General features: G+C 36.6%; 1 protein-coding gene across 1 annotated transcript; it reads right to left on the bottom strand.

Moving 5' to 3' along the window:
- LOC139961030 (uncharacterized) lies at positions 1-27,386 on the bottom strand. Its single transcript, XM_071959840.1, has 11 exons — positions 27,230-27,386; positions 25,284-26,402; positions 22,797-22,862; positions 19,883-20,027; positions 19,273-19,427; positions 15,413-15,568; positions 14,507-14,632; positions 13,564-13,742; positions 11,758-11,836; positions 9,885-10,081; positions 1-6,531 (listed from the first exon to the last, which is right to left on the bottom strand). The coding sequence occupies exons 2-11, from the start codon at positions 26,343-26,345 to the stop codon at positions 6,330-6,332; spliced, it is 2,367 nt and encodes a 788-aa protein (XP_071815941.1). The 5' UTR covers positions 26,346-26,402; positions 27,230-27,386; the 3' UTR covers positions 1-6,329.
- Positions 27,387-27,728: the final 342 nt, after the last annotated feature.

A 27,728-nucleotide genomic window follows, 5' to 3' on the forward strand; every position in this document is an offset into this window, starting at 1 on the left:
TCATATTTGTGCCAAAGCTTTATTACACACTTGCCATCAAAAGTAAAAAAACGAAAAACCTCTGTAAATCATTCCACCAGTGGTGGCTAAAAGCATTAACTTACCATGATAAAATAAAACCAGCAGTGATACATACCAAATGCATAACACTGTCAAACTTTGATTGTTATATTCTCCTAAATTTGATGTATAACAATGAATATGAACTTAGATATGTCATCGTTATTGCCTCCATTTATGACTGAGTCTATGTCACTAGAGTACCCCCACCCTGACAGCAGTTGCCCCCACCCTGACAGCAGGTACCCCCACCCTGACAGCAGTTGCCCACACAGCGAAACTTTATAAGCAGAGTCACAAGAATATTAAAGCCAAACAAACAAAACTTGATCCCAGTACCTTTCTATTGAGGTTAACCAAGTGATGATTATGGTGTGACGTTGAGTCAAATGTTCTAAGAGACCAAGTCCCTTTGAAGGAAGAGATACTACTTGTAATCTTGGTCAAAGTTGAGGAGCAAGCTAGACTATCTGCAAAGTACAAATACTACACACTGAGTACTCTTTAGTGTGTGGGAATACTATAAACTGGAAGGCCAGAAACAACAGAAATGTTTTGTTTTCACAGGTTTAGCATGCTATTTGTAAGGCAATGACCAGTTTGTTTGCTGTTATACTCCAGTGTTGGTGTGTTATCAGTTCCTTCTGGCTAATACTCTCCTGCTTCTAATGGGACTAGAAATACCCAGCCCTCGACTAGCTTCATCTGCATTGGAAAGTTTAATGTGGTGGTTCTGTGGCAAATTAAAGTGAGCAAATGAGTAAAGTAACCGCAGTACTAGGAGACAAATATTTTAATAATTAAGTTAGTCATAATTGATAACACACCCAGATGCTGCAAGTGCTACTTAAAATCTTGTAAACACACTGACACCTTAATATCTTTCTTGCAAAAAAACACAAAAAAAAGTTTTATTTTTTTAAAACCTTCTAGGCTGTGTGGAGATGAGCTCCAAAAACCGGCATTGTAAATGAGCTTACATTTTTAATCTTCAGACCAATAATCTTTAGCTACCAACTATTCAACTTTAAAGAAACTTACAATACCCTGTTATAAATATATATGGGAACAACAACTCACTATTCTGACTGATCCCAGTTAGTAATATGGAGGCATTTTTGTAAAGAAACCCCCCATATATATATCTACAATGACAGGGTTATTCCATATGAATGATGTTATATGGATATGATTGTGCACCAGAAGGAAAATTGTTGAGCATTGCTTTGGCATTTACAAAGTGAATACATCAAAAGAAGAAAGGAAGGGAAAGGATTTATCTGTTATTTCAGATGTTGACAAAAAAATATGTTAACTGATAAGTACTTAACACAACTTAAAAGGATTTCAAAATGGTTAGAACTTTGGTCATAATTTACTTCAGTTTTTTTTTTACTTGTAAAATTAGTAACAAAGAAATGGTCCAGTTAAAAGTAAGTGAAAAGGATAAAGGGAAGACTGAATGTTTTAAGGGACCAATCACATCTTGGAAATTTGGCAAGTTACTTTAATTCATGGTCTTTGGTCAGCGCATATGTTCAATGTGCTCATGCTACATTCAATACAATATTTAGGTATGCCAAACCCATATTTGTGCTGGCTCCACATGGTCTATTTAACCTGTCCCATGAACCTGATAAATCTTTCTTGGTTCTTGTGAACATATAACTTTCTTCAGAGCTGTTTGTATTATACTGCATGCAAAATAAGTGAGCATTTACCTGTCAGATAGTGTAATGCACATATACTATACACTACAATAGGTATTGTGCCATCCATAGAGAAATAACAATCGTCTGCCATGTCTCACTCCGTACATTCCAAAGTGAATATTGCATTAAACAATGATGCAAACAGAGCTCATTGAAGGAATGTAAGCTGATATTGCATTAAATACAAACACTTGTCTTTATTACCCTCTGGCCATCACTACCACTACCAGATAACTTGTTTGAATAAGCCAGAGTTACAAAATTTGTAACAATTCTTACTTAGATACACAATTGATTTCTCAAACAATTGGGCGATTGGAATATGCTATCAAGACTGGCAGGTTGTACAAAATTCAAGATCTGGACATGTGTGTTGTTGCTGATTATTAATGCCACTTTTCACCTCACTAACTTATAAACCAACTGCTCTGCTGTCCAGAGAGCACATTGAAAGTTCAGCTTTGTTCCAACCAAAACCTTACATTGAATTCTGTGTGCTGTCCACACAAGGCCTGTTTGCATCCAGCCAGTGTCCACAGTGCTCCCTATACTTGTCAATATGGAGACCAGTGCCTGTCCAATTACAAATTATCAACACTCACAAAGCATGAAACAAAGGCACCATCATCCATTCATGTCCAGCAAATGATTTGCCTAGTAAATCAGAACAACAGCTGTGTGGAGGCATTAAAATTTGAAGAATACATATTATTTCTACTTATTAATATGCATTAAAACAAGGTTAAGAACAAAACATAGGAGACCATTAACTGCTCAAATATGTATGACAACACCTGCCATTTCTTTTAAAATCATTAATTCTAGTCCACGTCCCTCACAAAAGCATACACAAACGAAAAAGAACAAGCTTTTTTTCCAGATTAAGAAAATATAACCAAGCTGAACATTAAGCTCCACCATGTACTTTTAGATTTTATGGCCTTAGCATGAACCAGCAACACACAAAAAAAATATTTCAAAATCGTAACTAAACTTTAGACCCTGGTTTGCCTTTGGTATGACTGAAAAGGTAAATGATTGATTGGAATGAATTAGTTTAATTAAGAGAAGAAAGAAAAAGAAAAGTCATTTTAGGAAAAGAGAACCATTCAAAGCTACCCTACAGTAGCAATTTAAACGTACAATTTATGCCGATGACTATAAAGAAAAATGAACACCAAAACAGAGAACTCACAAAGATATGAATATTAATAGCTGGTACAAACAATTTAAGAGGTTTCAACTGAATATTAACCATTCGATCATAGTGTGCAGACTCAGTTCATTCCATTTCATTTGTTATCAAGCTAACCAAAACATACAGCAAACAGACAATACAAAACTTCTTTTCAGGGTGTGAAATGAGTTGTTTGAAAACTGCAGACCACCCCCCCCCCTACGCCAATGATTCACAGCAATGATATTTTACATGGGCACGGTGTTGCCTAAGACAGTATGTTTCAACACCAATGAACATTGGTCAGATTCCTGGCCCAAACCTGTGTTGGGGGTTCTGCGGTCAACCAACCCTACAGGAGCAGGGTTAAATCCTTTAGCACATTTAATACATAACTATTCAGTTGAAGAATAGTACAACAGCCATTTTCATAATTAGAGGACAATGGAATTAATTGATAAGTACAATGAACACTTACAAAACATCAATTACTCTCTAGGCAAGACACTATTGCATTAGGAATATATGGGATAAACGTTGAGTTTGTACACAGTTTATACTTTGTTACAAATATTTGACCTGAGTATATATCTATATATATATATCTATCTATAGCATGAACATTGGATTGGAGTAGGCATACAGATGGAGAGGGATGGTTGGGGGAATTTAAAGTACTCATTTAGATAACATTCTTATAAACAGCCGTAAGAAGGCTATTACATGTACCACACATCTCACAAAAGTATAGTAGGACAAGAATTGTTCCATAACAGACCCTTGTATAGCAGGGTGGTAGATCAAAATACACAGTTCTTGATTTCATGTACACATAAAGACTGATAGATGCACACAGATCAAGTAAAATGTTAAGTCAATTCAATCCCAAGCAACAAAGCAGTACTGATTAAAGAAGATGACCACTGAATAGGAGATGGTCAAAATATTAAACATGCATTATCCTACTATCCTAAATTTAAAAGTATTTTGTGGAGAAATGTTCTTTCCTCTTTGCGCAGTAAAAATATACATTGAGCAATCAGAAGTGGGAAGAGCCTCACAGACTGTGTGTGATGGCGATGTTGAGAAAGCTAATAGCAGAAGAGGCGGTCAGACTTGATTACAATCAAGGCTTACTGCTCTAAACACCGCCAGATATGTTACACACACTGATTTAGCTACTGTCCACAGGGCGTAACCATGGGAGACAGGTCACAGTAGGTACAACATGCAGAAACTGAATGGTTTTGAGCTGTAGTTAAATCAATTACTGTAATGTTTACTGCTGCATAGTACTGATGTGCACAATAACTAACAAAACTATACCTCAAAATAAAACCTTGGTCAACAACTGTTTTATCCTTATTCCATAAGGAGATATTTAATGAAAAGTTAAATGTCAAACAGGCTTGAAATGAACATGCAAGTCATCTTGGCACTAGTAGACACTGGTCCAGACTTTTGACAATAGAATCCATTTTCCTGCTTAGTTTAAAAGTAGCAAAGACTTGACTCTACTGTTTGCTAACAAGTACTTGCAACTAACCAAACTATTGTGAATCCAACATCTCTTGATTCAGCATTTCAGCAATTACCAGATATATGATAGATACTGACAATTTAAATTCTGGTTTATTTGTTGTAACCTTGCAGCATAATGAACAATATAACACGCTTTCCCAAACTGAATCCTAGTGTCTTTTAATATCAACAAAGAAGTCATAGACAAATTTCAAATAAAAGTCACTCAAGACAGAGCCTGGTAATGAAAACCAGACTGAACTGATACACTCTCAACCCCCAGTCCTCTTACAGCTATACTATAACTGTATGATTATGACAGCATTACTGTTATGTCAAGGGAGTATCACGAGTCAGTGTGATGGTATGTGCAATGTTGTTTATTTAACAGTTTGGCACAATCCATTCTATTTGGTCCAAGAAACAAAACATAATAAATACTATGACTGTTACTGCAACCTGAAAACTTATTTAGATGCTGCATTCACTACAGTGTATATCACAGGATCCATTAGAGCAAAGTGACAACATGTCAAAGATATCACCACTACACTGACCTTATGTTCTATTCATTCCATTTCACTAAATCATCACATAGCAACTAAAGTACATTTGAACATACAATGTAAAGTAATGGACAGCTTTTATTAAACTGAGGAAAATCTGATTCACTAATTTTCATTAAAAGAAGAATTCTCCATGTGTGCTTTCAAATTCTAGAATTTCCACAACGCCTTTCTCTCTTCAAAGAAAGAAAGAAACTATGAAATGTATTCCAATCTGTACTGAAATGGGCAACTTATATTGCCCCAACCTCCACCCCTCCCTCCCCCCCACCCCCCTCTCTCTCTCCTTTCCTTACCCTTAAGACAGACTTCAACATTTGTGTGTTAATTCATAGTCCTGTCTGTTAATGGCATTTTAACATACACAACTTTTTGTGAATGTTTTTTCCTGAAACACACATTGACAGATTCACTGGTAGAACAGTAACACACAGAGAAATACCCATAACTTGCTCACCAATAGCAGAGATGTTTATATACCAGGGTCTATCACAGCACACTTGAGATCTCCTATATATATATATCATCTTTCACGTCTGTAAGTGATACAGTAATCTGATAAATATCTGATAATTTTTCACTACTACTTACACAAGCACCATGCTGATAGGCTATTTGATTACATGTATACATATTATTTAACATCAATGTTTTTAGACCAAGTTTCTTCCAATAATCCATAAAGACAGCTAATCTTCAAAATATCCTCCTCGGTACAGTTATTCTTAAATTATTATGTAACACTTTGTGACTATTGCTGTAATGTTTATAAACTATACTTTATCTGCTTCACTTCACGTAGAATTTTCTCAGTCATTCCTAACGTTGTAGCCAATTCTCATAGCTTCGTCTTCAAACAAACTTAACTCAGTTTTTTCTTCAACATATTAAGAACATTAAAGTGTTAACTTTACGAGTAGACACGCTTTTGTATCTTTTATATCGGTCAATGAAATTTGATTCATTCTCAAACGACAATTTTGTCATACCAAATCACACGTTGAGTAATGAAATAGCCAAAAGTCCATTTCTGAGGTGTAACAATATTGTTGGTGTAACAATGAAAGCTACAGATTAATGCACACAGACAGGTCTATTAGGTAATATTGTTTATATGCAACACTGAAAGGATACAGTAAAACATCCCATAAATATCCAATAAATATAGTTTGAAAGAGGTGTAACTTGAATGCTTTGCTAATATAATTTAATCCACACACGCAGCACTTGAAGAGGTTCAATTATACTACACTGGGGTTGACCAACATGTATTCTCTGTTCAGATCTGTGAGGTTAAACAGAACCAAAGTCCCATAACTTGACTGTTTTGTCATATGAACCAGACACAATCTTACTACTGTTGAATTGCAGACATGTCACGCCATCTGAGTGGTGTTGTAGTGTGACCAGCCTCTCACCAGTCTCAAAATTCCAGACCTTGATGGTCCGGTCATCGGACGCACTGACCACCCTCCAACTGTCCGCTTGAAGACATCTGTCAAAGTAAACCAATTTTAGATAGACGTTGAAAGGATGATAGCACAGGTAAAATTTACACCGATGCAAGAGGAACATGTAATAGCATCCTGTGAAGTTTGCTTTCAATTCCTACCTGCCATTTCCAGATAACAGCACTTGATTTGGACATGTTTTGAGCCCAAAATTAACTTTTAGCAAACGGGTGTGATGTCATTAAAGTACACCAAAAATATTCTGTTATGTTTTTCCTTAAAATTTAAATCCAGTTTCCTACTTCAAGACTGGGATAAATTTCGAATGAACACACCTCAGTCATTGGCATATTGTTAATTTACAGCCCTTTAAGTTAAGTTGACACCCTATCCAATCCAAGTTCAAAACAATCAAGTGAAAAATTAGATACAACATTTTGCTTTCAGTGTCAACTATGCACTTGTTGGCTTCCAATTCACCTATGGTACCAATCTGTGACAATTTTAAATTATCAATATTTCAAAATATATTTTCTCCTTCGGCAAAATAATTGCCCAATTTGCTTCAGGTCATGGTGACATTTCAAACTATCAGTATCTATGGATACATAACCAAAGAGAGTACATATGTAGTATTCATATATAACGATATAAACGTTTCAACACACACACTTGAGTGAGGGCTGCATATTAGCCCTACAAGCTTGGTGGGAATAGCACAGGTATGTGGACAACATAGTTGCAACAAATAGACTATTAACACTATCATTGGTGTAGCTATTTTGCATTATCAGTACTTTAGTAACGTTACATAGAGGGTTGGGCGATATATCGAAAATTATTATTATCGCGATAATTTTTTTTCAAGACGATATTTTTTGAGGATTGAACAAATGACAATAATTTCTTGTGAAAGAAATTTGAAATAAGTGTGGATAAAAATGCGATTATCCTTTCTCCGTTTTATGTGTAAATGTTTATTCTAGCATTCCATGGTTAAGAAAGTTGAAACAAAATAAAGTTTATCAACTTCATTTACTGACTTTTGAACTTCGTAAAAAACCCGTCCTTTACAACATTAACTGTATAGAGAAAAAAACCTCGAAAATCAGTAGAGAAATTACCAAATGTGCACGAACATTAAGTTGGTACACCTTTCAAATTTTACGAAAGATCGAGCAAAATACTAAACAAGGCTCTAGTACACCCATTTATGAATAAACCATACGACCACATCTGCTGTTAAGCGGGGGAAAGAGAAAGTATTTTCTAGAATTTCCACAAAAAAAGGAAAAAAAATATCCTACCATAGTTAGGAGTATAGTACATAGCCTAACCACTTCGTTGGTTACGAATCTCACGTAACAACAAAAACACAACTAATTGTATTTTGCGAAGTTGACGTTTTCTACAAGGACATGGAAACAATATTTAACATTTAGTTAATCATGCCAAATGGCCTAAAACATGGGATTGCAAGATATACTTTCATAAAGATGGCCATACTGTAGCTACTGGGGCCTTGATATCGTGCTGTCTGTATGGTATACACTGTGCCTCGTGTATCATGGGGAACATATTGTTTTGTTCCTGCGGATGAGTCGGTTGGCTTGAGGTGTGTTTTTACCTCCATGGTTTTACCTACCTTAATGTTACGGGGATATAAATTTTCTTAAACGTCTAAAATAATATTTCGCATAAATTACAGATCCTTTACTGACTGACCTAATTAATTCTAGAGTGGAGTCAAAATAGTTTACTCCATAAAAAGTTTTTTGGAAACGTGCCAAAAATGTTAACAAACAGGTGTTAGGGGGGTTGTTTGGCAATTTACCTGGGAAAATCCGCAGCACATGTACAGTAGCCTACCGTGATATTTAAGTAGGGGTAAACACTGCAGTTAACTTGTAAACTGATGTACGTATAGCGCACACTGTTCATTGTTAGGCAGTCTAGAAACGGGGCTTTGTCGAACATAGTATCTTTCATAATATCGTCAGTTTTGTAAGTTAAACTTTTTAAAGATTGTAAGACAGATTAAATCTCTTTTCATTTTATCACATAATATAGCTATACTCTAACTTGTCATTTTCAAATTTTCATCAGTTTCTTGACAATTTAGATTCAAAAAGTTGTTAGTATTTTGAATCCTCAACTGCAAGTTTGTTATCGCCAGACACGCAAAAATACTAAAATAATAAAATTTTCCGGGGCCTTCGCCCCTGGACCCCACACAAGGGGTTCCATCCCTTAACCCCACTGGGGCCCTAAGGCGGGCCCCTTGACCCCACGCCATTATGCTCGCACGCAACAGGGGTTGGTGTGTTCGCTGCGCGAAAACACCGGTGGTAAATCGGCAGTTGTTTTTAGTGTGTTTGCGAACACACTAAAAACAACAAGGAAAAATTATCGAAATATCACGATAATTTTTGAACTATTTATCGTGACGTTAAAAAGCAAATATCGCCCAACCCTAGTTACATATGACATTGTTAAAACACTGCTGTTAAACGTACGACAGAGTGTCCCAATTTTCAATCAAAGAGATATAGTAACCCTATCAATGGTTACATGTTATATTTCACTTCAAACGCAAACTATTCACACGATACAAACGGTTTTGATAATGCTAGAGACAATACTACAAATATTTAAAAACCATCCTTGATATTTAAGAAAGTATCAGCCAGTCGAATAGAACCATACAACAGCATTTTCAGAAATCAAAAAAGTTTTGTTTGCTTCTAGAATATTACTGAGATCAAATCGGTGCAGCTACTTTGAGTAATGAATTTCTGGTTACGAAATAAGTAATTCATTCATTAACTCAAAGGATAACACCAATATGACCTTCACTGACAGACAATGTTTTCAGAGTTCAAAAAAAGTTTTGCCCTAGAATATTACCAAGATCAAATCAATGCAGCTACTTTGAGTAATGAATTTCTTGACAAACAGAAAATGTTTAAGTTTGGCCAAAAAGCAAATTACCAAATTTTAAATTTTCAACTTGTACTACATTAATTGAAATGAAATTTTGCTAATCAAGCTAATAAACTCGATCGAAATGGAATTTGATCATTAAAGATTATCAACATTTATCACAATCCAGGCAATAATTTTAGTGTTCGATTTTTTTCTCTGGCAGTCTTCAAGGCTCTGAGTATTATCTCTCTCTTATAAAATAATATTCTTCTTGAGTACAAAACTGCTATACATGTTTGCACTTTTATGGCAATTAGCTCATCTTACATAGCATTTTGCTATGAGATACTGGATAAATGGTTCCCTGCAACCAGCTCAAAAAACTGCAATAGGTTTCAAGGCACTTCTTGACACTGAAACTTGAGCAGTCATGGGGGGGGGGGGGGGGACAAAGCAAAATGTTTAAACTGACCTGACAACACCAGTGTGACCCTCGGCATGTGCCCAGTCTATGGTTGAAGTACACCGGCCTGTCTGAATGTCCCAGTATTTGAGATTTCTATCTAACGAGCCACTGATGATCTTATTTGCATCAAACTGCAAGCAGGTGACAGCATCCTGGTGGCCAGAAAGAGTTGTCAGGCAAACTTCTTCCCTCAGGCTCCAAATCTAGGATATTTAGACGAGATTAAAATGTTTAACAGACGTACGAACAAGCTGATATCGACAGATCACAAACTTAACAGTACACACAGATCTATCAATGATGAGGAGATCAAAAGCATATTATGGAGAAGAAATTCAATGTTATCTTAAGTATCTTGCTTGCAAGGTTTCCACATATTGTTCTTTGTTTAAGGGACAAGAAATGACCATTAAACTCCTCTTACAACAAATGAGACTTTTCATATTCATAATCACAAATTCTCATAGTAATGAGATACATCCATGTTTCCTTTCTAGAGATTTTTTGTCATTGAAATATTTTGAAGACTTTGACCCTTAATTACCTTAAGCACCTGTATGCTGCAATATGGTTCCTGAAATCTGTGTCCCGAACCATTACAGCGTTCAGATTATGTACCAATGCTAGAGAGGTCTTTATCATACACGCCACTGCCCCTTTCCAAAAAATACATTTTATCATCTACAAGGTAATATAATACAATGTTTAAATTTGTCAAAACTTGTGATGTCATTAACAAAAAATTCCTGTCCAGCTTTTTCAAAATGCCAAACGAATGTTTTAAATTTGCGACCAGAAAGCCAGTTGGCTTTGTGAGTCCTTGCCATATCATATGCTCAAAATTCCACATATCTGACTTAATGTAGAGCAAGTGAGTTAATTTGTCCAAGAATTAAGTGAGAACCAGAAAAGACCAGATATTTCCATCTCTTATTTGTAGCACTCACTTTGTACTCAATGAGATGGTTCCACATACCAAGTATGAAGTTAATCCACCATGAAATTTTTGAGTTACGGTGTTTACAAGCAAATGTCAAATACACACACAGAAGCAAAACCTGCCATCACCTTCACATAGATTCCACTTTAGACACAGAATTTCAGCAGAATTCATAAGTGTATCTAATGACATTTGCTATTTTGCATAATTTTCAGGTGTGATAAATTCCTCAACTAATATGTCAGATTTTCAAGTCAGTCAGCAAAAAGACTGAGCAAATACTGAAACCAGACCCTCCAACCCCCAAAGGTATAAACCTGGAGATAATCCAAGGAAAACGTGGACATTTTACAGAAAGTTCTCACATCAAATAATATTCATATTTGTTTGAAAACATCCACCAATCCATGCAAATCTGCTATAACTTTCTTTGATGGATTTATAAAGTTTTGCATGTGAGACATGGAGACCCTGCCATGATAGGGTACATGAAACTGTTAGTAAACCTGTTAGAGTTGGCAGGAATGAGAAATAAATTAAATCACAAACTAGACAGAACAAAGCTTTCTAGGAGAGTGTTGTGGTCAAGTGGTCAAGGCAGTAGACTTGTGATCTAAGGATCACAGGTTCGAGTCCTGGCCAGATCACTGCGTTGTGTCCTTGGGCAAGGCACTTTATCTCCATTGCCTCTCTTCACCCAGGTGTACAAATGGGGACCTGTGAGAAAAAACTGTCAGCTGGGCGCTGTTTAGCTGCTGCCATGTGGAGGGATTGTCTCTATGCTTGACAGGTCATCGTTGACCGGGGTAATATTGTGATTGTTAAGCGCATAGAAATGCATTTGCATATAGTTGCGTAATATAAATGAATATTATTATTATTATTTTAATTTGTTGCATACTTTATAAACAAAAAGTAACAACGGGATTGGGTACTGACCTTGATGGTGTTATCAGCCGAACCGGATATTATCTTTACGTTGTCAAACTGTAAGCACAAGACAGCGCCGTGATGCCCCCTGTCAAGGAACAAAAAAAATATATTGTGGAGTGAAAATCTGTGTAGTATACTAAAAAACAAAAGACCACCATGATGTACCAGCACAAGATTGTAAAGTAGTAAAGTAAACTCCAGTTAGGAATATCTGTAGAAACAGTACACTTAATATGCCGAGTAACATAAACATTGTATAGGGAAACAGTGATATAACATCAAAATAACTTACGATAATCTAGGTTAAAGGTCATTAGCATTGGCAGCATGTTTTAGCATGCTTAAGACTGCTAAACATTTTCAAAAGTACTTCCTTAAAGGCTTCTGATCTTCTGAATTATTCCCATAGTGTTCAAACAGACAAAGATCTCATAGTGGATAACTACGTTAAGACTGGCAGTGAAAATACTGGCTGGAATTTGAGCATGTTTGTCCATTTTCAGACTTGTAAGCATATTTGGGGGCCATATTTATGACCGTTAGAAGAATAGTCCAGGAGTTTTTTCGTGTTAATGATAGATAACCCAAAAATTACAACACAAAACTTCATGAAAGCATAAACATATCTGATTTAAAGCTTGAGAGAAAACGACATTTTAAACTTACTACAAGCCCTCCAAATATTTACAGAACTACCATGGTTTTGATATCACAAAGGTTTACTATTTCCAGACAGCACAAAATACTTCTAGGCCCTCTGTCACTGGGTCCTGCTTCCAAACACCCCTCTTGGGGTTACCTATCATCAATATGAATAACCTCTGGACTATTCTTTTAAGGTCCCCTACAACCATGATTCACTTTTGCTCCCTGATTGTTCAAGTAAATTCTTCTGGCATATTAATCACCAACATGAAAGACCCAGGGATGTGCCCGCGCTGGCCGACACTGGGCGGCCCCGTCCAGCACAAAAAATTACCGCCCAGCACTGTCTTAAAATTTGTGAATCCCGCCCAGCACTACTTTCATCCAAAATCCCGACATTCCTAACAATATATTCAACATAAATTTGGCCTAGCCTATGCCAAAATTTTACAGACTAATAATGCATCAGTAACTCGTGCGAAAAACATTACTTATGGCTCTCAATCGGTCCCTGGTAAAATCTCTTTGAAACAAACTAATAACTTTTACCAGGTACGTAATATATTTCACTATAAAATTAAAGAATGTAAATTGTTAGCAAAACTAGTACTTGTGTATGTGCTTAAAAAGCTACACAAGTGCCAGCATTTGTGCATCTGAGCACCTTCAAAAATTGAAACACCCCCTCCCCTTAGACCCCTCCCCCAGGACGGCGATCAGTATACCTGGCACTCAGGAAATCCTGGGCACATCCCTGAAGACAAGGTTATCAGAGTACTGCAAAGATTACAGCTTAACTGAGCACTGGGGGTTCGCATTTCTCGAGCCCCTTCCCATGACACACACACCATATATGCACACACATACACACACTATACGTTCCTTGTGTTTGCGCAGGCGCTCTTTCGATTTCACTTGTCATTTCCGGTAGCGTATCATGTCACAGAAGTCAAACCGCAAAAAGGCACCGGTGCGCATTTTTGTTACTGTTATATTTTAGCCACCAATATTCTCCGAGAAAATAAAAATCCATTGCTGCAATTTACCTAAATAATTACACTTCACCGACAGGCAATATGATCCCTGAAAGCAACCAATCATACGTATTCCTCACAAAAACATTAATCAGAAGTATCAAATGGTTACATTAGCCAGCGATGTGCGTACCTCAGTGTAAATCTGCAGTTTCCGGTCTTGATGTCCCAAACTTTAAGAGTTCTGTCGTAGGAACCACTGACCACCTTATCATCGTCTACCTGGAGACAACGAACGGTGTCCATGTGTCCAATCATGGTAACCCTGCAGGCGATGCTGGACCAACTGCTCTGAGTAGAGAGATCCCATACCTGTAAAAAACAAGAGAAAAAACACACATTTTCTTCTCATAGGCTTCTCATGACTACATACCATCTATGCATAAAACAAACATATGTAGGCCACTAGAAAAATAACTGTCATCAAAAGCTAAATGACCATAATGAACATTAATGTTGTGCAGTGAACACAAAATGAAGAATCAATCAAACAAACATTATGGGTTACAATTAAGTAGCGGGCTGTGTTTGTAATCCATTGTCTTCTTTCAAGTTCGCACATCTAAAAGACAAAATACTTGGTGAATTGATTGCATCAATGTCAAAAACAGACATTCAAAACCTTGAGACAGTCAATAACTTTTAGAACATCTACCAGACTATCGGCTGCTCTCCGACAGTCTGGAAGTCTATATTGTAGGATGAAGCGTATTGTGTGCGGTACATAGTTTAGCTGGTACATTGGTGTATTTGTAACATCAGAAGTGGAGAAGGTCAAAATGGAAGCATCTATGTTTATTCTTTGCAAGACTGCTTTTAGTTATCATGAAGTCATGGTCACACCCTCCAACATTTTCCCTTTTGTAATACATTTAATACAAAGACATAATTTAAAATTACCTTCCTTAGGTATAAACTTCACAACTGTTTGTGTAACCTTTGTTTCTATCACATGTAAAGAAGAATACTTTGTTCATCTGTTGTTGTTTTCTGTTAAATTAAATATATCCAATATAAACTACTACAATCGGACTACATGTACAGTGTACAGTGTAGGGCAGACTCGGCACACTTACTTTGATTGTCCGGTCTGTAGATCCACTGACCAGCATGTTACCCTCAAGGTGTAGACATCTAACCGTACCTGAATGCCCGGTCAGTGTTTGTACAGACCAAGGAGAATTGGTTCTGATGTTCCAAACCTAGCAGGGACATTAAATGACAGAAATGAGAGAAACATATTGTAACTAACATCAGAGACAACATCACATGACAATCTTAACAGCTCTATCAAACTTTACCAGTAGACAGAAACTAAGCCATACCCCATTCACCATACATGGACATTGGATAAACAGCTGTTTGTTATTCAGCAACTACATACTGTCCTAGATATTAATATATACAATCTAATACTTGCTGTACATCTCTAGAGGTAATAGTAATCTAGTAATTCTATCACGAAAATGCACGATATGCTGGTAACGGTATGTGAAGCTAACATAGGTATTAATGTATAGGACTGGCTAGCATCCACTCAATAAATGAAGAGCTGAAGTAAACAAAATACCCAGCTAAATAACAATTGATGGCTAATATACAACCATTATCAAGGATGTGTATATGCTAGTTACCTTTGTACACACACATACACTCAGTTCTCAAGGAACAAACCAGTACCCTAACCACAGAATGAACTTTATAGCCAATACTAATACCTGGAAGTGAATAGTGGACAAACTGATTTAATGTTTACATATTCAACAGACTTGTAAAATGCAAAGTAGTCTTCCTGATCAGCAACAAAAGGTGGCACATTGAATATTCATACATTGTTTTGCAGGATCATTTTGAAGTATTTGCAAGAAACCTAGTCTGGTGACTGGTGAAACATAAATAACTTTATGTTAAGAGACTTTGGATAATTCTAGTATAGGTGTTAAGCCAACAAGCTTTGTATTAAGATTTTTAAATTACAATACCTTGATGGTTTTGTCAGAGGATCCACTAACAATTCTTGTATCATCAAACTGGACACAGGATATGCCTTGGGTGTGCCCCTCGAATGTTCTCACAGTACACAAACCGCCGAGCCAGTTTCTACAGAGTCGAAATCTTTCTGCAAAAACCTGCTTCCACTGCAAAAAGATGAGAAGGCACTCATTTAATAAATTGGCAAGAAATATGTTTTAAAAGAGAAACCGAAGTTTAAACACCGAGGGGAAGCAAAGATTTGGTTTTAATTATTCTTCCACTCGATAATTTAGAAAACCCAGTTACTGTAAGTAATCAGTGAACACTGGCAACCATGGATAGCAGTCACTGCTCTTTATCAAATCTAAAACTGTTGCACTTTCCATTTCAACATGAGTGTCTGAGTAGTACTACTTATACTGAGACTTGTATGAATACACTTGTATGAACACACTTGCATGAATGTACTTGTATGAATAAACTTGTATGAATACACTTCTATGAATAAACTTGCATGAATGCACATCTATGAAAACTACTAGGATATGTTGATGGTGGCTGAAATTGATTTGCTTCATAAATATGGAGGAACTTTTCATCAATTTGTTCATCAAAACGTCATCTTCATATCACTTCATATTACAAAGATATGATTTCTTTTAATTTGTTGGTATTTTGTGAATGACTTTGGCAACAGCAAAGTGAATGATGTCATTCACATCAGAATTAACTTAAAAACTGTTTTTGTTTTTCCTCAAAAGAGGAAAATAATGTGTCTATGAAGAAATAGGAAACTTCAATAGAAGAGTAAAGCTTTTAAAGAACATTTGCCATTATGACATCACATGCCATCCTCTATGATCTATACCCTAGGAAGGATTGAGGGTTTAACCAGCCAAACCAGGTTCCATTCAATAAAACCATATTTTGAGTTAAGAAAAACAATGTAATGAGATGTGGGTTTTCAACTAACTGTGTGAAAAAAAAATTCTCTTCCATGTTAGTGTCACTTTGTCTACCAATGGAATTTCCATTTCATAAAGGCCACTGTCTCTAAACAAGTAAGGACAAGAGGTATTTCAGGTATTCTCAAGAGTCAGATTCATTTCATGCTGAATGGTAAATTGGAAAATAGATGCAGGAAACGATAAATTAACTATTTTTGATGTCTTTGTAAACAACCATCGATATGTGCGGTCAAATGCTACCATGAATGTCGTGTACATGAATCTTTGCAATTGTGTAAATGCATATACCTAATTTAGTTGGTTTTTTGTTTTGTAGTTTAACAAATTACAAGCAGATGTGCAGATCCAAAAGTACTTTTCAATATTACAGAATAAGCACAGGTTGATGATCTGTTACAAGAAATCCACACCGATTAAGATAACTTAAGATGATTTTTCTGCAGGCACATTTGAGACTTGATACAAGGTGGCATGACATGGTGTTCTTCTACCTTGTACAGGTTAGCACATGATATTTATGTCACATTATATTATGCTGTATGTAACCTATCTGAGAAGAAACAAAAGCTGGGAACTTTTACTTGGATTGAAAGGTACAGTATAGTAAAGTCTGAAATTTACAATAACATATGACAAAGAGCTTGTGAAACGAAGCGCTTTGATTGGCCAGGTTCATGGCTTGTTGCCTTGCTGAGATATAACATTTGTGCAGTAGATTAACTTTATTTGGAAGGGTACATTTTGCAGTTGTTTGTGATGTCACACACGGACTAGGCAAGAGACTGCTCCCTCTTACAACGGAAAGAATGGAACCCTTCAAATGTTAAATTGCTAAGGTATGATCAACAGAGACTCTATTAAACTTAAGCAGCACTTGTCATCAATTGTGGAGAGGTCACACAAAGTTTACTTAGTGAAAAACAATGAAAAAAGGATGGTTTGATGTGTTTTTTGTAACTCTGTGTATAACATCACAAAGTATGACATCACTGCACAAAGTTGTTATCCTTTTAACAAATGTGTAAGCTTTCCTCTTTTCTTTGGGTATCTCAGCACCAGAGCTAGCTACGAAAATGGGGAAGTGGACCAACATGTGAACTTATGTCAATAAAAAATGTGTATTACAGAGTACCAGAGTAAAGAGAAAGTAACAAATATAATTAACTAATTAACAAAGCAATGGATGTGATTAAAAGGTCTTGAAACTTGGCCATATTCAAGGATCCTCGACAAAGTGCTGAAACGTACCATTTCAAACAAGAAAAATTTTGATTGCGTGACTAAATTATAAAACAAATCTCCAAACCACACTTCAAGTGGATGATTGTTGAGATTTCCCATTATCCTGGAGATAACACATTTTATCCTGAACAAGGCGATTGGTTTGATCTGATTTGATTAAAAGTTCTTGCTTTCCAGATCTTAAAACTTGGCCATATTCAAGGGTCCTTTGTTTAAGTGTTGGCACGTACACTTTCCTTTATGATTGCGTGACTAAATGAGCAAATCTCCAAACAACAAACTTAAGTGGATGATTGTTGAGATTTCCCATTATACTGGAGAAGACACATTTTATTCTAAGTACCCTCACTTAGCTATGCATATCTAACTTTGTCTCAAGTGTTGATTCAGATTATTAGACATTAACTATGCATTACTATGCATGATGTTAAATATTCTTTCCTATTAGCTGATGCTACAGTATTTAAGGAGTGTTAGCTCAGTGGATAATGCCGGTGGCTTTCAATCATAAGGTCCCGAGTTCAAGTCACTCCAAGATTAATGTATGTCGTCCAGTTATACAGAGTTGTTGACAATTGACAATTCATAATCATGGACGTAAAATATGAATCTAAGAGACTGACTTTGGTCAGCTTGCGGCTTTGATTTAGCCAACGATGGCTTCTTCGCAAGTTTCTGATTGCAGGATGATCTAATACACATACATATTCATACTTTCAGTATATACTAATATATATTAATATAAGATTAGCAGGTTTCAATCTGTTACGAGACTCACTGATGTCTTGTAAACCTCCACTATACATATGTTCGAGGAAAGGAATTCCAATGTATTTAACCTCTGACCAATTTTCTAGTTTAAACATCCTGTTTGGATTAAACATTTTCCACAGCAACTGTGTCTATGTCTATCAACAAAGTGATAATATTGGTTACTAGTTGCTACAGGAAGTTCTGATATGTCATTAATGCATTGAAACTTGTACAAGCATCAGTTGCATGTGGTACCCGTTTACAACAACAGAATTTAGCAGGAACAAGACTTTCACCTGTAGATGTTTACAACCTGAGATGAATATAACCTTGTAGTACAACATGACAGTATGTTCTGGGTGTAATGTATAACATTAATTCATGTTGGAAACAGAGACTAAATGACCATTTTGTAAAAGTACTATTCAGAATTGAGTAGAAATTTTACTGTCTTGTGTGAGGCAATAACATTGCCAGATCTGGGGATCTGGACTGAATAGAAAACCTCACAAAGAAAATAGGTGAATGAAATGTTGAAATTTCTTGAAAGTTCAAATTTAACCCAACCAGGTCAGTCAACACCAGCTAAAATTTGACCTCCTTGGTATGTAAAAAAAGTGATGAATTCGTGTGTCCAAGTTTATATATCACAGTTTATTTCGAGTCCATCGTTAATTTTTTTCCGGATGAACATGATGGCGTTCCATCGATTACATACCAGACAAAATGGATTAGCAATCATGCTCAAGAAATGATGTTCCTTTAAGGATATTGAAGTTTTCGGCCTCTGTTATAACCTAAAGCTGATATAATCTGATAATTGGAAATTAAAGTTGCTACCAAGGGGATGGTTGTTTTGTGACATACAGGGTTTACTCTGATATGCCACGAATCTATATACTTACATAGACATAGGATGACATATGGTTAATAATCTGTTTCTGCTCTTCTCCTTTACTTAGACGCCATCTTGGATGGAGACAGAACGTCTTCCAGAGGGCAGGTTCGTTGGCCATTTCATACCACGACCGACTGACCAATGAACAGCGACACAAACTTACTGCAGACAGAAATGAAAAGAACAAGAAACTCAAAATTTTACCTGTTACTGGCTCCGAGAATGTTTGTTTTTTATTGAGTATAAGACTAATTTAGCAAGTAATAGTATCATGTACAACCTTTGACCTTTCACCCTAACCAAAGAAATAGGATTCTTCTACTTACTGCCAGGGCCTCTCCACACTTTGTACAACATTTATGTGAACTGTGATTGTTTTCAACTACTTTTTACTGCACTTGCAATTTATCAATGCAATCAACTTTTCTCTGTGGAGTTTAATTTGGCTTTTCCACTACATCTTTGATCTCTTTTCATCTTTGGTGAGAAACTTTAGCAAAAAGCCACTGACATTCACAGTACACAAGAGGAGTACCATCACGTCACAATCAATGAGAGATAAACAATTGCAATATCGATGTTGCTTGCCACCTTGAAGTGAAATTAAATCTACTCACCAGGATCAAGGTAAGACAAAATAAGATGAGACAGCCTCTTAGGTAACCACGACAACAGATCTTGGCAATTGTGTGGGCAGTGTTTATGAAGAATGGGCTCCATGGTAACGGACAGCATGTGCATTTGTGGTAAATCACATTGTTCCTGAAAACCAAGAAATCAATCAACTTTGCCAACTTTTGTATGTCCAGTAAAAAATTCACAATTTGCACAGAAGAAGAATTTTAGTTTACCACACCTTTTCTGCACAGAAAATGTTAATACCCTTTTATTCTGGAAGGTTTCTGCCTGTGGTTAATTATTTCTAGCATAGCTTGCAAGTTGCAATAGAAGACAAGTGCATATAATTTAGACACATCTTGCAAGATCACATTTAATAAAGAGGTCGCAAACACCAATTCATATATTTCAACAACAAAATGTTATTAGCAAAAGTTATTAGCAAAAGCGTAGATTGTTTTTCAATTTTATTTCTTGGTGTATGAAACATCTCTCCACATTTTCAAAGTGGTCCTAATGATTACAGAGGTTTATCAAGATGCCTAGCAGGGCATGGATATATTTGGTGCAGGACTCACCTGGCATGAAGTGAAATCTACTGTACAAGCCGTTTATCAGTAGCATGGAGGTATATGTCCACTGGAAACCAAACCATGATACCCTTTACATGCTATTTCTAACAGTCTAAAGGAAGGAATTAATGACATTAGGGAACAGAATGGCCTATACTCCTCATAAATCAGACCTCTGAATACCTGAAAATGAGACTCAGTATTAAGCAAAGATGACAAACAAAATGCAAATCATGTACACATACACAGTCAGATGTCTTCCTGTGTCTTGATAATAGGGATGCACCGGATATCCGGTCCGGCCGGACTATCCGGCCGGATAGTGAGGAATTATCTGGTTCCGGTTCCGGCCGGATATTTTTGAAAATCCGGCCGGATCTTTTTCAAAATCTGGCCGGATCTTTTTCAAAATCTGGCCTGAATTATTCCTTAAAAAGGTGTTGGTATTAACTTAAATCAATGTAAACTATTTCCAAAAATTAATAAAAACATTCAAAGTAAGGAAAAATTAGGTTTAACAAGTTTAATTTAATTTTCTCAATGGTCTGACCCACTGTTTCTAAAGATCAACCAAAATAATACAACTACTGTTATAATATGAAGCTATATACAACAAATACAGTTTGCAGTGAAATCATTTCTTGCAGCCTTCATCAGTTTAATATTGTGCAGTTAAAATAGACCATTCATATACTTATCAGTCAAAATACTGTTCCATTGAATCTTTACTTTCCCATTATTGTTGGCATTCTCTTGGATATATCTCTTGTCACCATGAAAGTTCCTAAAAGTTCATGAAAAACTTAAATCATTAAGTGTTCTAATGAACATTCAATTCCATTTTAAAGGATAGATAAAAGATAGATAAGAAGTTTCTTCCACTTCTTCTTCCACTGGAAAGATACAATGCTTTTTTTATTTATTTTACAGATAATATTGCAGTGTAAAAATTTGTTACCAAATAATGAATAATAAAAGACAATTCTAAATCCAGATAGTAGTGTTATTACAACAATTAAATAATCTTTTTATTCAGTATGAAGTATGAGATTTGTGAAATGTAGCTTCCTGTTTTAAAACAAACTTCATAGGTAGTATGCAGTATTTTTCCAGCAAACAAATTTACATACTGTACTGTATCACGCTTGTCAACAATTATATTGTAGTTATTTTATTAAAGAATGTACAGTAGATTACACCACTTCCAGTCATATTTAATCTCATAAATGGGGTCTTAATTTCACCTTCTTTATAATATGCATATACCTCACCTAAGATTTGCTCCTTGTTTCATACTTCTACTTCTTATTAATGATTTTCTTTTGTGTAATGAAAAAATCCGGTTCCGGCCGGATTTTATCCGGCCGGGTCTCATGTACTATCCGGCAAAATCCGGTTCCGGCCGGATCCAAAAATTTGGATCCGGTGCATCCCTACTTGATAATATCATTTATTTCCTAGACGCTTAAGTACTTTTTATTCGTTTACATAAACAGACTATGCAAAGTATGTATACAGTATATATCCTGTTGGCACACATCCTATTAGCTTCCCCACTGAGAGGAACCTACTACAGTACTACTGTATACACATCATACTAGAGTTGGCAGTGCAATGTTCTCCTACCAAGATAGTCAACAGTTTGTACATATATTATAACTTATAAAAGCTGAAAAGAGATCGATCCATATGGTGCATTAACACTGGAAGTTCAGATTTACGAATAATTAACATTTTGAGATGACTGAAAATATCTGACCATTAAAACAGACTTGGGGATTTAATAATTCACAACTCCTATCATGAATGTAAATTTTGAACCTCTAAATGCACAGTACACATACAGCAGGCATAACAAATTTAGAAGCGCTTCACACTGTGAACCTGCTCAGGCAACGCAAAACCATATGTTCAACAACCTGAATCCATGTGTCATGCTCACATTCAGAATCATTTAAATAAATCTGGGCGTCACAGTCACAATGAGATTGTATCGGAAATTTTCAGTAAAACAATTATAATATGGTGACATGGCGAAAGAAATGAATTCTGTATTAAGATGATATCATAGTGTTTAATCTTAATATTTATAAATGAGCAGTACATGAAACATGATGAAAGAGGGTATAACACAAGTTTTAAATGGGAGGGAAGAGTTGAAACAGCTGAAAAGGGGACAACAGGACATGAGACATTTATAAAGAAGGTGTGAAACAGTTTGTAAGTCAGAAAACACATTTTTGCAGAGTATTGCACAATGGATAGTTTTTACGGGCAGAGATTTATTTGTGATTAGATTCGTACAAAAGTTTGAGAGAACAATTGAAAAGGTTTACATTACCAAGAGTGTTTTCATCATGCTGTTCTTCTGTTGATCGCTGAACTCATGGAACCAGCTCATGACAAGCTGAAGAAGAATATTAAAAGTGTATGAGAATGAAGAAACGCAAAGAGGAGTGGAACTAGATCACACAAAAAATGAATACACAAAATGTTATGAGCATGAAGAGTGTAATGACTGACATGACACAGAAGGTCAATATCTTGCATGTAACATACAATTTCAAGGCGTGCTTTGAATGATCACATGGCATGTGTTTAACTCCAGATTGCACGTATACGAAACACTGGTTCCTGTAACATAATGCTGTGATCATGGTTGTGTAACATTGGACAGTATCTCTAATAATATTAATATATTCTTCTTTTACATTAAAACTGAGAGCTGTTGTGCCAGCATTTGTGTAGTGTCTCCACTCACAATGACTCTACTTACTCTCTGATGTCACACTAAATAAGTACAACATTAGCCACATCCTTCAATGTCAAGTAAAGGATTAATAACTTGCACTATTTGGAGTGCTGTGATGATAGTTGCTCAACTTCATGTAGAATGTAGAACCAGACACCAAACACAAGAAGTGTGACAGCTCATAGCATCAAAGAAAGAGTAATATAGCAGCAAATGCCTAGAATTTGCGTAGCACTTTCGGTTGTTGAAAATTCTGAAGATGCTAACGTTTGGTATACATACAGAAACAATGCCACACTGTACATTTTGCCGTTTCTAGCATATTGCCACTTTGCACAGCTGTTTCCTAGATGCAATAACAGCCCTTTGCTCTGCAAATTTATTGAAAGGAGCCTGTCTGGCCTATTATAGTAGTCCTGATACTGCTGCCCTAAACAAAACTTTGTCAAGAAAAGCAGCCATCAAACATTTTCAGAAGATCAAACTGATTTCAAACTGGAAAAAATGGTCACACCTGGCAATATAAAATTAGCACTGCAAAGAACAGACCTACAGTACGACAGGGATTTCATAAATAATATGTAGACAAAAGACCAAATACCACTATGACTTACAATGAGCCTGACATCGACTCTTTACTGATAGAACCAAAATCCATTAATTATTGACACTTACTTCCATTAACGTGACTTCTAGTGAACAGAGGAATTATAGTGACATTTGTACAGACTATCATATGATCATACAAAACCACTTACATAGACAACATATAAGTTTAAGCTATTTCTTCACCATGCGTTCATTACGCAGTACTGACTGAATGATGCCCATGATATTGTCACAGACATGTCTGTTTTATAATATGAACATTTACATTCCGCACCAAAAATTATCTGTAGAAATTGTGTGTTTGTGACTAATATTGTGGGAGATAACATCCCCAATCCTGTGATCTCTTAGTTTCTTAGTGCTGCGAGAGGTCTTATCATTAGTTTCATCCCACTGGAAGCAAGCCAAATGTTTAGCACCAAGCACTCTGACCACATCGCCTGCTACATTAGCATTCTCATACAGAATACAATTCTCCACCAGTATGATCTGCAGTAGCGAAGATTGAATCCATTGATAACTACCATTTATACAGTGATAATCTCTGCTTTACATAATTTAACACAACTAACTGGTTTATTAGTGGCACTTTAGAAATGATCATTTCTGCAGTTTCATCACATAGTCCAATTGATTGTCCTTGTATGGTTCATACCGTGTGCAATACTTTTCGGTCTCCTTTGCTTACAGTATGTCACAGTACATCCAACAAATTACATTTTATAACAACTGCCAAAAATATTAACGATATTGTGTTAAGATAAAATGACAAGGAAGTTGTCATAAAATATAACATTATTCCTTGTCAAACTTATCTCAACAGTCAGGCCTAGAATCTCACTTTTAGTCACTTACTACAAAAAGGCCCAAGGGCGTAGGAACCGGGGGGGGGCTGGGGGGCACCAGCCCCCCAGTGAAAAATGTGGAGGGGCGGAAGTATCATTCCGCCCCCCCGCTTCGCAAGTCAGAAAACCCCTTTTTCATTTCCAAATGAGAAAGAAAATCTCAATTGGAGCACTAAATTGCATCTAAGGCCAGGTGAAAATACAAAATTAAGTTTACAAAATGGAGTGGGTGTTGAAGTGTGCTATATTGCACCAAATTGCATCTGAGGCCACCTGGAAATGCAAAAAAATTCCAAAGGGGAGGGGGTAGACCCCTCCCCAAGCCAGCCATCAGTCTTCAGCCCCCCCACTCAAAAGTACCTTCCTACGCCGCTGAAAAGGCCCTTGTATTAAACATCTACCACTTAAAATCAAATTCCCATTTGCATTTTCCTTCAATAAATACAAAAGTAATATTATTTTTGCACTGACATCAAAATGGGAGGGCTTCTTTATTCTACTGGCAAAATGCAAATCCACCAGCATTTAGCTAATAAATAGCCTGAATTTGGACGCAAGATATTCTCATTTTATTTTTTGAAAATATACAGCGATGGCGATTATGCAAATGATATGGACTAACCTCCATTCTTTCTTTGTACACAGCTCCATCCACACCTAAGAGTTGGTTCTTCCTTCTGTCTTGAAAGCAAGGTAACTTCAAGTGCAACATCTGATTGCATTCGCTTGACTGGTTCATATAATCCGTAGGACTGCACTTCATGCCCGAACGGTTAAGGTTAGCTCTATTCGGTAGACTACGAGACTTCCTCTCATATTCAATTTGACGGGCGCAACAACAACTCTGCGTGACCTTGGATATTATACGGCAGTGGCCTGTACAGCCATTCCATACTTTAGAGCTGTTAGGTACTACCCTGACGACAGCCTGCTTGGACATAACTGAACTGAAACAGTTCTCATCGGAACTACAAAAGCCTCTTCTGTCAAAAGACCTGTTCACTTGACCTATCACAAACGTCTTCAACGGACAGTCGTACTTTCTCGGCCAGCTTTTGTAGATTTGTGATCTAAAGTTTGACTGACAACTGCAGCAAGATGGGCAGTGACACTCCTCTGAATTTGAACTGCTCTCGACCTGAATACCACCACAAGTCTCCTCCAGACTGCTTCCGTCTTCCTCGCATGAATACTGGCTTTTCCTCTTTACCGTTCTCCCTTTGCCTTTCCTGTTCTTTTTGTGGTTGTCAGAAGAGTTCATGCAAGGCCCCAAGACGGAACGTACCAGACTGGGCTTCACACACGGTTGAAATACCACCGCTCCGGTGTTGCAAGTCTTGCAGACGAAGCGACTATTTTCAGTCGGAGAACCGTTATGATATAGACTCTCAGATGATGAACTCCAGTCCGAGAATTGTCTGCTCGTGCTTGTTGATGAGTCGTTGGATGATGGAATATCCTCCACATCCATGTTGTCATGAGGCAGGCATGCCGCTCCACCTATTTCTCCTGTTGCTACACCATTCATAACAGTCTGTACATTGTTGCCGCTACTTTTGGATTTATGAGTCATCCGCACGACTTTGTTCCAGACCTTGGATTTTGTCTTAGACCGTTTGGATGGTGACCTTGCTGCTTTGTGGATCTCGGAAGTAGGAGTCTTTGGACGATCCATATCTTGCATCACTTTTGGTATGTGACGTCTATCTCATACCTAGTCCATGGGTCGCCTTCTGCAAAACTAAACATGTCATGTTTGACTGTGTGAATACAGGAAATTCATAACATTTGGACTTAATGTAATCATCAAACTACTGTAGAGAGGAAAGACACATAATGTTGGTTTTATTACTGTCTGGCAATATGTATGCAGTGTAAACTCTTAAACAAAACTTGTTGGAAAATAGCTTCATAATCGTAGTTAACATTTGGTTATACTTGATGATACTCACTGATATAAACTCTAACTGTAACACTAATTCCAGAGAACTGTTTTTTCAGAATTACATATTGCGGTACGAGACATTCATGCAATCATGCTCACGAATAAGTCTGACAAGGCTACTGAAATAAATGCATACACTTGACCTACAGACTGTTGGTTGGGCCAAACTTCCTTTTTATTAATGTGATTGCTTACCATAGTTTTTTAGTGTCTCCCTGCTGTCTCAGTAATAATAAACAACTTATAGCCAAGACTAGCCTGTAAACACTTAGGCCTATGGATGTGTGGGGATTATGATCAAATCACAGCTGTTGCTGTCCACTAAATTTTGAACAACTATTTCACCATTTCACTTCAACATAACCAATGGTAATCCAACTTGTCAAGTCCGTGACAATTCGTGGCACCTCCCTTGAGCATTTTCTCGGCTAGGCTAACAGTAACACACAGTAACACTCTAGTATGCACACAGCACACATTCTTACAGGCTTGCCTAGCGGAGCCTATTCTACTGCTACATCTGACAGTAATACTACCATTATAACCTAAAACAGGTTGTACGCATTGTAATTCGACGGCATATTTTTTTTATGATAGAACACTTCATAAAATATTCACCCTACCAAAAAGCGTATACCCTTGTGGTTTTCTTGTTGCCATTTCGTTCGCTCCGTTGTTTTCCAGTCGTAGATTGTTGCACAGCATGCAATGTCTGTGTCATCTACTTACAAGTTACAGTTCAGTGAATAGTGTTAGAGCTTGATCATAACAGTGCAGCTGAATGCACAAAACTTGTTTCATTAGTACTGCCCTTGATTACAAAATGTAAATCACAGTCACTAAGCTATTCAACTTACTATTTGCCGAGGCTCTTACCTCTATCTTAACGTCGTCATGATAATACGTTACAGTTAAAGTAAGAGTTCTGGGACAGAGAGTGGATCAGTTAAGTAGTTTGGTGATCTAGGGTGATTTCTTCTTCATTTTAAAAAAAAAAAACCTTCATCTTTTTCTAGTGAAACACGGAGCTGCTCTAAGTCTAAGCTCATACGTTGCTTAATTGGTAACTAGTCAAGTAACCACAGCTATAAAGGGCAAACAGATTGCTTCTTTTCTCGTTAT

Source organism: Apostichopus japonicus, chromosome 20 (genome assembly GCF_037975245.1).
Source record: "Apostichopus japonicus isolate 1M-3 chromosome 20, ASM3797524v1, whole genome shotgun sequence".
Taxonomy (NCBI): Eukaryota; Metazoa; Echinodermata; class Holothuroidea; order Aspidochirotida; family Stichopodidae; genus Apostichopus; species Apostichopus japonicus.